At 32.7% G+C, this 12,953-nt stretch overlaps 2 protein-coding genes across 2 annotated transcripts in view; one reads left to right on the plus strand and one right to left on the minus strand.

Annotated features, from left to right (window-relative positions):
- The window catches only part of LOC121313482 (beta-1,4-galactosyltransferase 6), a 42,919-nt gene extending 41,013 nt beyond the window's left edge, over window positions 1-1,906 (plus strand). The window contains exon 9 of the mRNA XM_041246087.1: window positions 1,003-1,906. Coding sequence (XP_041102021.1) covers window positions 1,003-1,150 — 148 coding nt within the window. The 3' untranslated portion in view covers window positions 1,151-1,906. The remainder of the gene's footprint in view (window positions 1-1,002) is intronic.
- Window positions 1,907-4,486: 2,580 nt separating this feature from the next.
- On the minus strand, window positions 4,487-6,843 carry ttr (transthyretin (prealbumin, amyloidosis type I)). The gene is made up of 4 exons (XM_041246088.1): window positions 6,737-6,843; window positions 6,196-6,341; window positions 5,526-5,661; window positions 4,487-4,752 (listed from the first exon to the last, which is right to left on the minus strand). The coding sequence occupies exons 1-4, from the start codon at window positions 6,800-6,802 to the stop codon at window positions 4,645-4,647; spliced, it is 456 nt and encodes a 151-aa protein (XP_041102022.1). The 5' UTR covers window positions 6,803-6,843; the 3' UTR covers window positions 4,487-4,644.
- Window positions 6,844-12,953: the final 6,110 nt, after the last annotated feature.

Consider the following 12,953-nt stretch of genomic DNA (forward strand, 5'->3'; position numbering starts at 1 on the left):
GTGCATTTGTGGATCATATAAAACTGAAATTTCATTAACACTAGAACCGCCTTTTACAATACATGTTTTTTTTTTTAATATAACCTACAATATTGTACACACACATACACAAGCCTATTGTTATCTCTACTGGACCTAGCACTCAATTCGTTTGTTTTGAACAAGAAATGCACCAGGGAGAGTCGATTTTCACGTGCATGTAAACCAAGCCATTGAAAATCGTGTAACTCCTTTAAATTTGGTCTTTGAAAATTGTGAGTGGTCTTTAAAGGTCACTGAAATTTGTAATATAAAAACTTCATGAACCTTGTATTTACCACATCTGATTGAGTTAAGCACAGATTGTATATTTTCGCAGCTGAGGTTTTATAGAATTAATATGGGCTTACATGTCAAAGGTTAAGTAACATTTAAAATGTTTAACTTGCCTCCTATGTTATTTATCAGGTTAATCCATCTTGTAAAATGGCATGTTTTTAAGAAGTAAATTCTGAATTTTATTTTTCTACAAAATCAAATTTGCTTCTGAAAGTGGTCTAAAATGGCTCAGAATGCATCTTCACAACCCCAGAGCTTCAGGGGAACTAGATGTTTCAGTCAAGATGATCGTTGGCCACTGTCACCCATGATAATGGTATGTCCGCCTGTACAAATTTAGTCGATTTTTTTCGATTTTTAAACGTTCAATTCGATTTTATCAAAAAACAGTTGGATGTCAAAAACAGCTGAAAAAATCTAACAGACGGTGTACAGCGTAAGAACCCAGCTGCACAATATGCAAGGGAGCTGCAGTATAGCTTTCAGAACATGCAGATAGCTATAAAAGGTAAATGCTAGCATGCATTTCAGTTATTTGATCACAAACATGTTGTTCATTTAAAATTGATCTTGCATAGTAGTTTAACTTCTAATAAATAACACTTCTCTTTTTTTGATGTGTGCATAAATTTCATTACATTATTTTTTTCCTTTACTAAACAATGTTGTTTTTGTCTTCTACAGGTACAAGTTACTAAGGTACTCCAAAGAACGTCAACATCTTGATGGTTTGAACAACTTGAACTATACCCCAGAAATAACAATGGGTAGTTTGTATAAAAACATAACGGTGAACCTTACTCCAGAACTAGCTCCAATTGAAGACTATTGATCTGATATACATGGCCACAGATTCAGTGAATTCCATTGAACCAATAACGAAGATCTCATGCTGAAACTTGTGGCAGTTCACAATGGGAGTATGGTGTAAAATTTCCAAGTTTCTTTTTTAAGTGGAGATTTTTTGAGGGAATTTAGGGCCCGTATAATCTAACAATTGATTGTACGTGTCATTGCATGTTAAGTGTCAGTGCTGGCTTTTGCTAATAAATTCACATCACACTAAGGAAGGAGTGGCAGCAGTTACAAAGTAAAATGTTTACTGCACAGCCTTTATAAATACATTTAGGCTTTGTATCACTATCTGTTACCATGTGAAGCCACTTCAGTTAACGTTACATTGGGAGGTAATAGAGGTGTTTCTCTTATGTTCTACACATATCATTTGTGATTTAATTTTATTTATTTTTTTTGTTTGCCTTTTTAAAGTGTAGTTAATTTTGTGTGTGTATATGTGAATTGTACATGTTAATTTTAATTATTGTTTTAGTAGCACCCCTGGTCATATGTAACAAGTATTGTCCATTGTTCTGGCTGTATAGTGTATTGCAGATTCTATTTGCATGAGTGAACATATGTAAGTGCAAGCTTTTTTAAACCAATTGTTTAGCATACTAGAATTATGAAATATACCAATGTATCTTTTTTTGTTTTATGTTTTGGCAGCTATGACTACACATTTTTATTTGATAACCTATAAAAATGATGAGCGAGTGGCCTTCCATGTGGGAAGGTATAATGCATATAATGTGGGCAGAAGTTTTGATGACTTTGGTTGACTCCTGCATGCCTTAATTTTATTCTAATATATATAAAATATATATATATACTATATATATATATATATATAACATATATATATATTTATATCTAATTGCAAACGTAGTTGATCAATTCAGGTGTTTTTCTTTTGCCTATTTTGTTGCATACAATGGTTTGGATATATTTTTGAAGTGCACTGTTTTAAAATCTAGGGTTCTTATGAAGGCATATTAGTTAGTCACAGGGTGCTCGAGAACAGATAGAGAGGGATGATAAACGTACCAGTGCTGCTTGATGCCAGAATGTTTCTGACAAAATGATTACTTTAGTTATAACTTGAAGTATTGTTTGATACTGCATTTATGTTTAACCTGTACAAATTATCTGAAGTAAGCCTGAATGAGGGGACATGGTAGTTGTCCTTGAATGGCATGTGGAAGCATATTTGCTGTTTTTTTTTTTTTTTTTTTTTTTTTAAACTTGTATAGAGATTGAGCACAACATGAAATTGCAAACATAAGGATTTTATTTTTGTACCTTAAACCTTTTTTTTTGTTTTGTTTTAATCAGGAATAACTTTTTTGTAGAATTCATATATTTCATGAACTCAGACCAATTTGGTGCTTTTTTATATATTTTGCTAATTTGCCAACTGTACTGCATGTGCCACAGAGCTCCCATATATAATGCAAAACAAACTTGACTGAGTTTAAATAAGTGCTGATAACAAAACTGTTCTAGACAGCTAAGCCAAACATCTTACTACTAAAACGTGTCTTAATTAGGGAAGCTATCACGAGACCGCCATTATTTTAAGTGTTACTGCAGTAAACATAATTTACAAGTCTCTATTGCAAGATCTAAAAATAGAAGCGAGAAGTAATGCCGAATGCTTCTTCATAGTGTCTCTATTGCAGTACATTATTTCTATGAGAAACTTTAGAAGATTATAAAATAATAGCAGCATGCTAATCATGTGTTAGGCACAGAGTAGCCTATTGCAAAAAGGAGGCCTGGTTCCAAGAAGGTAGAAGCTGTATGTTTTAATAATAATAATAATTATTTATTATTATTATTATTATCTTAATGGATGAGTAATCTACTTGCTTTTTGAAAAATTATGAATTCATGATGAGATTTGTATATAGGGAACACAAAAGAGCAACAAAAAATTGTTGTATTTATGAATACCACAGAAATATATCTTGCTGCCATGCACATTGGTAGCTGTATAGTTTTATCGCATGGCTAGGGAGTTTATTGCAAAACATTCCTGACTGACAGGATGGAGGTAAATAATAAATAAATTGACTTAAAAACCAGTTGCTTTCCATAAGTTACTGTTTGTCGAATAATCCCTTTTAAAGACAGTTTAATGAAGAGCATAACTTTTTGTTGTATTCAAATTTATGTGCCTTGAGGTTAATTTATCTTTTTTTGTGTGTATAATAGATTGACTGTGAACTAGTGGTGGAATAGTTCTAGACTAGAAATTCAGTGTGCACTTTCTATTTTTTGTTTTTATTAAACCTTTTCCAAGATTTTTTGCATTTTCAAGTTTAAGCAGTGTAATTATAGTAAAAATGCTGATCTGGTTCCAGGGAAACACATTTGCAGTAAAACTCAAGACTGTTTCGTTCTGCTGACCACAATTTGGAAACTATTTTACAATACACTGCACAATCACCAGTGTTTACTTTTTTAATCTTTGTAAATGTATATAGTATGATCAAATATATGTGGTGAGTATAAAACTATTTACACTTGGATTGATGGCTAATGTAACCTCTTTGTTACAACATGGCTTCAACAAAATGCTTTTCAGTACATTATGTAGGCCTCCTAGGACATGGCATGGGTTTCTTTTAGAAATACTGTAAGGTAGACCTAGTTAATGTGGCGAAATATTGTATTGTCCATGTTAAGAAGGTTCTGCAGTAAAACAGTAACAATTTTTGGTACAACTTGAAGTCTGTTTTGTTATTTTATAGTGAGACATAATCACCAGTGGTGTATTTGAATTTCTAGTAACATTTTGTAACAAACCATGTATTCTGTTTTACCAAAGGTAAAACAGTCTCAGTCTCTCTCTCTTTGTTTGTTTGTTTGTTTGTTACATTGGTCATATTACTATGTTAAGATAACAATCATACATCAAAACTGGCATATCTGCATATGTGTGTTTTACATACCAGTTTGTCACCATGCTGTAATAAGTTTTACCTTATGTAGGTAAATGTAACACTTATTGTGACGAAACAGTGGAGTAGAATGGCTGCAAATGAACTTCCTTGTGTACTGTAGTCCTCTTATTTATGTTTATAGAATATTTGTATATTTATCATTTAATGTCTTATGAAAATAAATGCTAGCAAAACAAATGTGACTTTCTTGTAAATGTTGGTGTGTCAGCTGGCTAAGGTTTCTTGTTATATATATATATATATATATATATATATATATATATATATATATATATATATATATATATATATATATATATATATATATAATCATAAGACCAGCATTGACCAATATCAAAAATAAACTTTAAATGACCATAAGGTTTTTTTTTTTTTTTTTTTTTTTTAATCATGCATTTTTGTATTTCTTACATAATTTATTAAATGGTTATAAAATGGGTACTAGATTCTAAAAGCTGATAACCAGGAATAAGTGAAATATTTCCATTAACAGATTTTAAATAGTGGAGGATATGCATGTTTATTCATGTGCTTTGCTGACTACAGCAGTAGTTGTGTAAGAGAAGGGACTCAAGAGGACTGCAAGAGTATAGTGACGATGACCAGCATTATTTGCTTGAAACACCACCTGAAAATAAAATATAGGTGTCATCTTTACAATTTATAAAAATTATAATATAGTAACAGCTAATTTAGTATGCTTTTTTTTCTAAAATCTAAGTCAGTTTATTAACACATCTCTGGTGTGTGTGTATGTATGTATGTATGTATGTATGTGTGTGTATATGTATATATTGTGTGTATATATATATATATATATATATATATATATATATATATATATATATATATATATATATATATATATATATATATATATATATATATGAGATGAGTTCTTAATGGAATTAACAGATTTAATCCATTATTCCTGTAAACATTTAAAAGGATTTGGGCATTAAGTCTATATTTGTAAAATGTATTTCATTGTTGCTGAAGCCAAAAATTAATTTTAGCATAATAGCTTAAATGGATGTTATGATTATCATCATACATATTTATTTATTTATTGCTGCTGGGACATCCAATGAAAGAAGTTCTAATGAACTGGCATCACATATTCACAATATGTACTGGGATATATAATATATATATAATAATATATAAAAACTATTTTCACTTTGAATTTAATCATACATGTATTGTTCCTAATGAAGTAGGAAAGAAATACTGTTAATACAATGGGCTCACTGGAATGAAAAACTCCATAAAAAAGTGTTATGCTAGTAGAGGTATAACATTTTCACAAGTTAGCGGTTACTTAATATTGATGACAATCTGTACCCATCTTTTAGTGTGTTTTGTATAACCGTTTGATTTCTAACAGTTCCTTTTACTTACTTCTGCCACTTCATGGAAGGGGGTAACACCCATGGGTTTCCAGTAGGATTTTGTGTCAAACTCCACCTTGTACATTCCTTCAGTGAAATCAGCCTCTGGGATTAAGTCATGGACCTCTCCTGTGTCATCTGTGACACTGAATGAAGCAGCAAAAAACAAATATTCTATATGATTGCATGAAAAGCAATTAGCCAATGTATGTTAAGTAATGTTGCATTCTGATAGCATCTAAAACAGGGATGGGAGCAGCATATGTTCCTCACCACACCTGTAAGTTCAAAATTAGAGCCATCAGAATGACAAAGATGTTGATCATGTACATCAACATTATCTATAACATAGACCTAGAATTAGTAAGCAAATTAGCTGTTTGTATCCTTGTACTGTATATTAAAATAACTGATTTACATACAGTATGTGTAAAAACCTGTGTTTTCAGGATAAATCTGACATACTGACAGACACCTCCAAAAATTTCTCAGTCTACTTAATGTGCTAAATAATGGTAAGATCACATTTCATCTTAATTTTAATACAGAGCTTTCCAGATACATGCAGCAATGTAAGTGATGTACAGATGGGCAATTGTTTAGACAGAAAAGAACATACAAAATCCAATGCTCTCAGTTTGCTTTATTATGCACATATGCACGTATAGCTTAAAACTCACCTGCTAGCTATCGACTGCCAGCTTTGATCCTGTGCCTGTCGATGGATTTTAATCGCCACCTTACCAGCGGGAATTCCCATGACTGCATCAAGAACTTTCACCATGAGAGGGCACTTGCTATCAGTTTCACCGTGGCTTTTGTGGCCCTTTTAAAAATGTACAAATGAAAAAAAAAATTTTAAACAGTTTGAAAATGTTTCTTACTTTTATGTTGCTTGTTTTGTGTTTTAAATTAATTATCAGTATCATCACTTAAAAGATACAACAGGACATTTAAATCCTTTATTAGGCAATTTGCATTTTATTTTTCTGCTTGTTTAGAACAGGTCGAAGTGATTAACAAAGTAAAACTTGCTGATGTACCTGAACTCCATCTTTATTCAAGGCATTCATTTTATACACTTTACATGGATTGACTAGAAATACTGGAAAATCTAAAATAATTATGTATTGCTCCCAGTCAACCTCAGATTGCATTGAAAACAGGTAAAATACCATCAGCGTTACAGATCCCAGACAATAATATAATATAAAAACTTACCAGTGGTGCTGCATTACAAAGAAAAGCAGTAGCAGCCAATGCAATAAAGAAACTGGAGGTTGCCATTCTGCTTTTAAGTAAGTTCTTCACTGTTGTGTGCTGATGCTCGCTTTTTGATTTTATACCCCAACTTAGTCTGTTTTTTTCAGTAGACCATGTGCCCTAAAACCTGCTGACACTGATTATTGACTCTGTAAATAGTAGGAGAATAAGTAACCTGTGCAAATGTGCTGTGTAACAACATTCCAAAAGCTTTAGCCTCCAACATAATCCACCAAGCATAATCCCCAGTGTTGTTGCACATATTTGAATAATTCACATTCTTTCTCATTGCTAAAACTGAATTGTTAGGTATAGTTTTTAACAATTTAACATGAATTTACAGTGCTTTTTTATTTTATTTATTTATTTATTTTAAATATTGCATTAAAGAAGAAAAAATGTAAACCATTATCCACAATACAGTATATTTTTACACTGGAGAATGTTACAGAAATAACTTCCAAGTAACAAAGCATGTACGCAAAGATAAACATTTGATTTAATGTAACATTTTTTGTGTTTGTTAAAAAACTCTAATCATGCATTATCTACTTCTACCAAAGAATGAGCACCAGTTGTGACTGCAGATTAAGTCATCCTTGGAGCTTGGTGTTGCATGTGATGCTGTTAGTTACCTTTCACCCATAGTGGTTACAAGTGTGTGATCAACGTTTCCATCCAAAAATAGTGTTGCATTAAAAGGTATCTTTTCGGTATCAGGAATTCAGTACTGGAATGAAGTATTACGTATGGCTATTTCTTATTGGGGAACAGATACGCTTCAATAAACCAAGAACTGTTGAAAGTGGTATTGATATTTGTTTTTGGGAACATGGAAAAATCAATTACACAATTACTAAAGGCACTCTCCTAACCTATTTCCTAGTATCGCTATTCATCTTAGTAACTTTTCTTAGCTAACTCTCTAACTGTTTCTTTGATTTATTTTTAATTCCTTTCTCTTACTCCCCCCGTCCCCCCAATCATTTTAAACTGCTGTTTTATTTGGAATAGGATGGATTGCTAACGTACTACAGCATATTGGTGGATTTTGAATAAGATTACAATTGACCCTTGATCCAGTCTAACAGAAAAAATCAATATCACTGTTTGTCCAGTGAGGTTCAACTCATTTGTGTAGATATCATTTGCTATTTAAATCAACGCCTCTTCTGTACTCCTAAGTGTAAAGGAAATTCATCATGTATTAATTGTAACACCTTATTAAATATACCTTAAACTACAATGCATGGTTTATTCAAAGAAACCAGTGCCAAGATTTTTGGCATCATTCTCTGCGAACTTCAAAAATAAACACTCTGAATTACATGCTCTGTCTAGAGCTAGGAAATACAAGGCTATTTAAGGTCATAGTACAGTAGCAATATCATTCCTAAACATATAGCAATCTCATGCTAACATCTAACCTTTTCACTATGCTGAAGATTAAACTGGATTGTACAAATAATTAACATGATTTATATATTTTTTTGTACAGTCAGCACCTGTTAATCCGCCTCTCTTTAATCCTTTGATAAATGAATCACTCTTAGACCCTGTTCACACTTGCAATTTGAGGGCTACCTTTTCTCATATGTGAATGCTCCAAAAAAGGCAGCCGTTTCAATGTGGCCCAGGACCTGCAATCCGAGACCTTTTCGTATCACATGACCAATATGGTTGCATAGCTCACTCCCAAACTCTCATGCGCAAAAGGTAAATAGAAGGCTGAATCTGCTACTTAAGACGACTGTGTATCAAAATTGAATGGTAATTATTTCTACGACATACAACTTTAATTCTAAAAATATTAACGTTCAGGTTGTTTCTTTCACATAATATACGAGCTGCAGTGCTCACTGTAATATTTTAATGCCTGTTATTGTGAATATTATTGTTAATTTTATTCTACTGCCACTAGAGCAGTGGTTTATTAGGTATTGTTCATGGAGTTGAGCAAAGTGTATTTGATGTGTGATGGTGTATTGCTGTCTTTAGATTACAGCGCTTCCCTTAATGACGTTGTCGTTTACATGTGGGACAAGGGTTTTGTTATATAGCCATGTGTTCGGTAATCTTCCAAGAGAAGGGGTAATGCTGATGTTCAGTCTTAAGAACATAAGAAAGTTTACAAACAAGAGGAGGCCATTTGGCCCATCTTGCTCTTTTGGTTGTTAGTAGCTTGATCCCAGAATCTCATCAAGCAGCTTCTTGAAGGATCCCAGGGTGTCAGCTTCAACAACATTACATGGGAGTTGATTCCATTGTCTCCCCGTTACACACCATAACAGTAAGTCAAAATAGTCAATGTTTTTTTTTTTTTTCTTTAATATATATACCATAAAATTGCTACTGTGCTGCATTGAAAAAAAATATTAATAAAACATCTACTACAAAAGGATTACTGTATATCCCAGTAGCGCTTCCATTCTATGGTGCAGGCTCCCGTTCCATAAAAAAACCCAAGCAGTTTGCCACGTTTTAGTCCTGCTTTTCAGTCACATATGTGAACGCGCAAGTGCCTTAAACCGCAAATGCGAACAGGTTGCAGACCTAAATATGGGCCCTGGGCCGTTGGTCAGTACTGTAACAAATTAATTCTATATGGGCTGTTAATGTACTGAAAGAAGAAAACATGGGCATTCATTTTAAGGAAATAAGTTCAACAACATTAAGGGAATTTTATGCCAGTGTAATAAGTTCAAATGGGGACCAGTATAGAGTCTCCACAGTTTCATAATAGTAGAAGTTTTAACATATTTTAAAACCAGCAATAATGTATTTCTGCCAGTGATGAAAACGCTTAGAAAAGCAGGTGAAGACAAGATGGGTGGTATCTGGCCTTGTCCTTACCTGCTTTTCTTAAAGTTTTCGTTACAGACAGGAATATGTTCTTGTTGGTTTTAAACTTGCTGACTAAAATATGTGTTTAGTCCAGCTCAGCATTATAAAACTGGAGGCTGAAAACTAATAATATTTTGTTGCCTTATAGCCTGGAATTAAAATGCATCTACACATCCTACCCCAGAACTTCCAAGTGAAAAAAAATATTCTAGAAATTTGTAGAAAATTAATTAAAAATAAAAACTGAAATAAACTGGTTGGATAAGTGTCCACTCCCCTTGTAATAGCAATCCTAAATTAGCTCAGGTGTAACCAATCGCCTTCAAAATCACACACAAAGTTAAGTGGCCCCCACCTATGTTAAATTGTAGTGATTCCACACAATTTCAGGATAAACTCAGCAGTTGTAAGTATTTTTGCCCTCAATGGATACACTTCAAAATCGATGCTTTTATTAAATTTTTAATACACATACTTCCACTAACAAATATGTGATTTGGAAATTAACTTTGTTAAATACATGCTTTTAATGTGTAATGAGCCTCACCATCACATAATTGTGTGTTAAATGAATGGCGTTCACCCTATTATGCGAAAAGGAGAAAAATGCTGTATATTGTTCCTGTGCAGTACCAATACCTGCCACAAGGTGGCAATCTCACGTCGTTTCAGATTTGGTAAGTTCCGCAATGCAGTCTTTGATTGGCTCTGTTTTAAATAAACATACATACACATTTGAGACACAACTTTTTAGAAAATTTGAATTTAAAGTGCAGTGCATAAGTATATGGATTTTAGCTTACAAGCCGCTATTTAAACACATTTAGCGTTTACAAGTCATAATTTAAATGTCTGATTGACGCGCTATACTGTTCCAATTTCGCATTTTCAACCGTCCCATAAAAATCACAGATAATGTTATTGAGGTTATTCGTTTTAATGGATTTGGAGTCTACATATACTGAATAAGCACGTCTCTCTATATTTACATACAATCTTGTGTGATATATGGAAGGAAGACAGACAGACCAACAAGCTGCTTCCTGAGTCGGGCTACCAGCCAAGCGAACTCTGCTCCAAAATTCACGTGTAATGTAATTGCGCCAGTCTTAGTCAAATTAATCATAATTGGATATACAGTAAAAGCGATGACACATACATCCACCAGTTTCATCTTGTCCTTAGTACGTTTTAACCACACTGTGTCAAGTGGATATGCGACAAATACGCAAAACTGAAAGCGTGACACACAGCATACGAAACACGCGTGGATGTGTAATGTTCACCAGTCCAAAAGCAGTATGAAATGTGAACATGTACATTATAATTATGTGGGAATTGGTAAATGATTAAGGACCAGTGAATACATTACCAACAAGCTTGAAAATTATATATATATATATATATATATATATATATATATATATATATATATATATAGTACCTGAACCTATTTTTTATTTTCTTTCACTTTTCTATTTCAGACACACAGATATGCAGTTATGCAACTAATTTGGATTTTTACCTTTGTCTTATGCACATACCGGATTTACTGTATTACAGTCCACGTGTCCACAGTCGTCTCTTTTGGCAAGTGATATTTTCAGAATCATATCGTTCTGAATTAAAATACTACTTCTGTTGAAAATATAGTATTGTACCAACAAAACCAACTACAGTACATCTAAATGGAAGCTTAAAAACACAGTCCTTTCAGTTGTGTATTTTTTAAATTGTATCTATTTTAAATATGAAATAATCACATATGCTTCATACTCTTTTAACCGTATGTATGACTAAGTCGAAGTACCTCCACTGTTTGTTTTCAAAAACATTCCCTTAATTAGCTGGCTTATGTATTTGCAAAATTATTTCATGGGCAAATCAGTGTCATCTTTACCATCTTTTTTTTGTTGTTGTTGTTGTTGTTTTTTTACCAACACAGCATATTGCTTTGCACAATGTTTGACTTTCTGGTTAATTATTCCCATCACAGTTAATTGTATTTGTAAAAATATGTGTTATAAGTACAGTTTAATGTCTTATGGAAGGTATTTTAGTTTTTTTCTTTTCTGATTAATAAAACCTGTAAAACCAGTGATAACCTCTAAAAGAAAGATGTGTGTTTTCAGATGTATTGTACAATATGTGTCTTAATTTGAATATTTAATTTTATTGTTTATAAAGTTACAGATTAAAATATTTATACCTCGTCACTTTTTTTGGTTCTATGTTCTAAGTATTTCTGCTCTCACTGAATATACTTCAAAATGGATGTACAATAACTACAGTGTAGCAACAATGTACTTTTATTACATTTTATAAAACAAAATTATGTGATTGGGGAAATTAACTTTGTTAAAGACATGTTTTTAATGTGTGAAGTGCCTCACCATCACATAATTGTGTGTTAAATGTAAGCCGTCCAACCCTACTATATGAACAGGAGAAAAATATGTGCCACAAGCTGTCACTCTCACTTCATTTCAGATTTGGTAAGGTCTGCAATGCAGTCCTTGGCTGGCTGTCTTCAGTAAGTATACACACAGTTTTGAAGCACAAACTTTTTGAAATGTTTACTTTAATGTGCCATTTCTATTATATATATATATATATATATATATATATATATTTATATATATATATATTATATATAATATGACAGTGCCTATAGAAAGTCTACACCCCCTTGAACATTTTTCACATTTTGTTGTTTCTCCCTCAGAGTTTCATGCATTTAATGAGGATTTTTTCCCACTTATCTACACACAATACTCCACACTGTTAAGGGGAAAAAACATTTTATTGAGAAAAAGATTATATATTAAAAACACAAAACTGAAAACAACAATTACAGCTGTGAGTCTATTGGGATAGGTCTCTACCAACTTTACACACCTATATTTGTTAATATTTGACCATTCTTCTTTACAGAACTGTTCAAGCGCTGTCAAGTTCCTTGGGGAGCATTGATGGACAGTAGTCTTCAAGTAATGCCACAAATATTCAATTTTCAATAGTTGTCTTGCTGAAAGGTGAACTTCTGTCCCAGTTTCAGCTTTCTTGTAGAGGGCAGCAGGTTTTCCTCAACGACTTTGCTGTACTTTGCCTCATTCATTTTCCCTTCTATCCTGACAAGTGCCCCAGTCCCTGCTGGTGAGAAACATCCCCATAACATGATGCTGCTACCAGCATGGTATTCTTTGGGTTTGAGCCAAACATAAAGCTTTGCATTTAGGCCAAAAAGTTGCATTTTAGTTTCGTCAGACCACAAAACTTTTTGCTAGATGGCTACAGAATCTCATGAGTGTTTTTACATACAGGCCAGATT

Source organism: Polyodon spathula, chromosome 3 (genome assembly GCF_017654505.1).
Source record: "Polyodon spathula isolate WHYD16114869_AA chromosome 3, ASM1765450v1, whole genome shotgun sequence".
NCBI lineage: Eukaryota > Metazoa > Chordata > Actinopteri > Acipenseriformes > Polyodontidae > Polyodon > Polyodon spathula.

Coding starts and splice junctions, on each gene's coding strand:
- ttr (XM_041246088.1), bottom strand. CDS start 6,802: ATGGCAACCTCCAGTTTCTTTATTGCATTGGCTGCTACTGCTTTTCTT. Junction 6,342..6,736: donor TTTGTAATGCAGCACCACTG/GTAAGTTTTTAT, acceptor CATTTTTAAAAG/GGCCACAAAAGCCACGGTGA. Junction 4,753..5,525: donor CCTTCCATGAAGTGGCAGAA/GTAAGTAAAAGG, acceptor TTTTATTTTCAG/GTGGTGTTTCAAGCAAATAA.